We start from the raw sequence: 4,249 nt of genomic DNA, 5'->3' as shown, positions 1-4,249 counted from the left end.
TATATAATGTTATTATGCCCTCCCACCCTATATTTCAATTTCTTCTCATTTATTTCTCTCTCATTCTGTCCATCTACCATCCTGTCATGGCCTCATTTGTCATTTTGTTCTCTTGCTATTCCTCACCTGACACTCATCCAAAACTTTATTATTTTTTTCTCTTTTTGCAAACTTTCTCTTTACTTCTCACCTTGTCCAACTCTTTTTTTTTCCAAACCTCCATCCATCTTTGTGCTACCCTGTGCCTTTCTCCTCCACTGCCATCCTCTTTTGCTTGCAGCTTCGGTCAGGCGAAACGGCAGCGATTGTGGCCAGGGAGCTGGCAGAGCAGACCAAGGGCCTTCTGCGTCCTGGCGATGTGCCATCCACGGTGCGAGCCATGGCCCAACTAGTGGAACTGTTGGACGTCCAGCTCAGGAACCTCACCCCTGGAGGCAAAGACAGCGCTGCCCGCAGCCTCACGAAGGTACTGCTGCCGAAAGAAACCAGAGTGCAGAATGAAAGAAAGATTTCTCTAGCAGCATCAGTATTCACAGGCTTAGAGTTAACACAAGATAAATAGTATGTTCCTTTGTTTCTGCCTTACACAAGTCTTTGTGCGGCATTTGATGAAGAGGCAAAGATAACAATGTAGATTTCTACATGATAAATAGCTGCTTTGAGATGTTCCTTTTTCATCATCCTCCACGTGTGCCTCTTTGTAACAAGTTTTGCTTTACTGGAGACAGATAGCTGCTTTTAGTCTTTGGCAGGCTTGGTCCACTCTTTTCAGATCAAGACCAAAATTGAATAAAACTCTATTTCAGTTAATATTGTAATAGACAGCAACGACCCAGGGACAGATTTTGCGTCATCAATCATTTAATGAACTCTGTTTTTTGAGCTGCAGCTTTTTAGATGTTGTTGACAATCAGGATTGAGTCCCGCTGCAGAATTACATTAACTGAAACTGTCTTCAAGTGGATATTTGGCAGAAGTTAGTCTGACAGCTCACGACTTCCTAACGAATGAACCTTATTGGACTGGTTGTTTGTCACACATAATGGTCTAAAATAACGCAGAATTTGTTCAGAAAAGGGCGGCAAATTTTAAAATGTACTTAGCAGGTGAGTGGATGAGAAATCTGTTATGTTAAATGGTAAGTTATCATTAAAGCATTCCAGTATGTCAGGAAGAATCACCAACTGGTGTTTTAGGGACAATTTGAATCTGAAATGGTAATTTCTCAAACGACTGTTGGGATGCACTACTGCTTGAGTGTCTCTTCTGAGGTTAACAGTGACAGATTGAACTGGAATTAAATATTCTTTAGCTACTACAGATTTTTGTGTTTTTGGTCTTTTGGTGTGAAGGAAAAGATTTTTGGGAACTGTGCTACACACTTCTTTTAGAAACCAAACAAATGATCCCTTTGGAAAACCTGCATTTTGATGTGGACAAGTCTTAAATCTATTTTATACATTCATATTCTTTAGCTTCACAATGAATTTTACACTTTTTTCTGGCAAATGATGCTGTAACTTCTAGAATAAATTCAGGACAAAATTTAGGTAGAATAATTTATTGTGATTTGTGTTTTGCTTCTGAGCCTTGGATTTGTTTTTGTCCCCCACAAAAAAAGCTTTCAATTTAAAACAGTCCAACTAATTTTAATAAAATCCTAATTATATTTATTTAATTAAGTGATGTACTAATCTATAAAGGTAAATTCTTTGGGGAAATTGAAAAACGAACCAGTGACTTTGTAATTAATGCCATAAATTCACTTGACAGTAGATGCAGTGAATGAGTCGGCGCGGAGGAATGAAGCAGGGGGAGGGGGATTACAATACACTTTGGCCAACAAAGTGTGTAAAAGTGTGTGCGAGGTGTTACATTGCTAACAGCTGAACTGTTTGGATTTGCAGCTTCAGAAGAGAGAAAGGTCCTGCAGGTTTTTCACACAGGTATTTCCTCTTCCTGGTTTGGTTGATTACTTTGCCACACCATTGTCCCATATGGGTGTTTGTCTCTTTGTGTGTGTGTGTTCTTGTTTTGTTCAATGCTAAGCATGTTATTTGCCAAGCTTCTGTGTGTTTCCGTGTATTAAAATGCCATAGCATCAAAAACTCATTTGATGCTGCAGCTTATCAACTTTTTGAGGTCGACTGTCTTCAAAAAAAAATTTTAAAAAAATAAAAAAATAGTCTGTTCTGGTTCTGATTGACAGTCTGCATCAACATTACCGTAACCACAATGTCAAACTTGAGTCTCCTTGATGGTTTTGTTTAAGTCCTTGTTTGCAATTTTGCTTTCATAACATTCAGAACCGCAGGTACTGACTGCAGGCCTTGATCAATATCAATAACAGCTCACCTATTCTGCCATTATGTCGGCAAAATTGTAAACAGGTTTGCCTGGAAGCTAATGACAGGTTCTACATCTCTGTTTATTGAAAAGCCCTTTCTGTTGCTGTTTCAGAGAAGGGAGAGAAAAAAAAAACAGAATATGATGGTTACTTTGTTGCATACAGCTTGATCACGGCCTCAGTGCGATAAAAAATAACACCAGCTTGTGTTTGTGGCTCAGCGTTAATTGTCCTTTTTGGTCTGCTTGTATTGATGTTTGTTTGTGTCGATGCCATGAGAGCTAACAGGAAATCTAACATCTTTCAGGCACGTTTCTGGTCAGCTAAAAATCACTATTCAGAGGATCAAAGGGGCCCCAGCATCCTCATCTCTGTGTGGTGGATAGACTGCAGAGTTTTCTCTGTCTGCACACAAACACACACACACACACACACACACACACACACACAGTAGATGGGGTTGCTCTTTTTCTCCTGATGCAGGCTCTTTTTCCACACTCCCCTGAAAAGTCTTAACGTCAGCACCAGTCAGCAATGTCACATCATAGAACATGGCTTATATGCAAACTGACACACACACACACGCAAACACACATGTTCGTGCACACGTCACAAATATATAAATATATTTTCAGCAATAATCTTATGCTGTCACATCAGAACAGTCAAGCATTCACAACGTGTCTCCTAAAGCCAAATAATGCTGCTTTTTTTTCTTTTCTTTTTTAACAGCGGTGTTTGTGCTGCTCGTCACAGCTTCAAACCCAAACGTTTTCCCGCACACCTCGGGTGCAGCAGCGGTTGGGTGGTGGCGGGGCGGGGCGGGGGGCTGCTGGGAGTGATCGATTATATAATTAGCCTTAGTTATGTGAGGCAAAATTACACCAACAGTCCTTTACACTGCCAGATAGAAACGTGCATGATTAGGGGATGTGGTGTGGTGCTGCCCTCTCCTCGTTAATTATCTACGCCACTAATTGCCAAGTGAGGAGAGTGGGCAGGAGGTCTGCGTTCTTAATAGAGACAAAAAATAATTGAATTCTCTTCCTCCTTTTTTCCCCTTTTTTTTTACATCTCCTCTCTGTTTGTCTCCCCTCTTCTCACACTTCATTTCTCCTCCTCAGTCATTTCGTTTGGGTAACTGGGGGACTCGTTTCATGTATACCAAATTGGCAATTTATCCATGATGAAGTTGGTGGTGTGGAGAGGCTTTGATGCTTTAGGGTGCGCTGAAGGAGGGAGGCAGTCTGTCAGGTAGAAGGGAAATAAGAAACAGGAAAAAAAAGTAGGAAGGAGCAGAAATGAGAGAAAAGGAGAGAGAAATGGAATATGAGAGCTGCAATAATTGGGGCAGAGAGGAGACGGTGATGCTCAATGACAATGTCTAATTTGCCCTCTATTTATGGATGGCGGGTCAGAACGTGGCATCGTGTGAATTTAAAGCCTGATCTAGTTGCAAATTCATCTGTCATGAACAACAAACTTCCAACAACAAATGTCAGAGAAGCCTGCTTCTTCAGTGGTTTCAGAATATTCTCAAAACTCAGCCTAGTGAGAACAAAAAAAAGTCCTCCAGTCTAGCTTGACTGCATCGTTCTAACATCACCAGCTCCATCATTTTACACAGCAGTGTTCATCAGTGTACATGTCCTGTACATGCATGTTCACCTTGGGTGTCTGAGAGTCGTGGACCAGCCCAGTTCCAGTCTGTCTTGCCGCTGCTGTTTACGCTGGATTACCCCAACGCTTCAAAGCATTTCACTTCTGCCCCATTTACTGTCCTCTCTATGTGTGTGCGTGTGTGTGTGTGTGCCTTCCATGATTTTTTTTACTTTACAAAGACACGCACACATTGGAACTCACAGGCACTCACGGATGACACCCTTATCTGTCTCTGCAGAC

At 41.3% G+C, this 4,249-nt stretch overlaps 1 protein-coding gene across 7 annotated transcripts in view; it reads left to right on the top strand.

Annotated features, from left to right (window-relative positions):
- adgrl3.1 (adhesion G protein-coupled receptor L3.1) overlaps nucleotides 1–4,249 on the top strand; it is a 131,931-nt gene that overhangs the window by 82,489 nt on the left and 45,193 nt on the right. For 5 of the 7 annotated variants that reach the window (XM_014004870.1, XM_014004872.1, XM_014004868.1 and 2 more), the window contains exons 9-10: nucleotides 281–466; nucleotides 1,908–1,946. In XM_014004870.1, the coding sequence (XP_013860324.1) occupies nucleotides 281–466; nucleotides 1,908–1,946 (225 nt within the window). The remainder of the gene's footprint in view (nucleotides 1–280; nucleotides 467–1,907; nucleotides 1,947–4,249) is intronic. The other 2 variants (XM_014004869.1, XM_014004867.1) reach the window with 1 other exon arrangement.

This window comes from Austrofundulus limnaeus, unplaced genomic scaffold, assembly GCF_001266775.1.
Source record: "Austrofundulus limnaeus strain Quisiro unplaced genomic scaffold, Austrofundulus_limnaeus-1.0 Scaffold27, whole genome shotgun sequence".
Lineage (NCBI taxonomy): Eukaryota > Metazoa > Chordata > Actinopteri > Cyprinodontiformes > Rivulidae > Austrofundulus > Austrofundulus limnaeus.
This window is presented reverse-complemented; position numbering and strand designations above follow the sequence as displayed.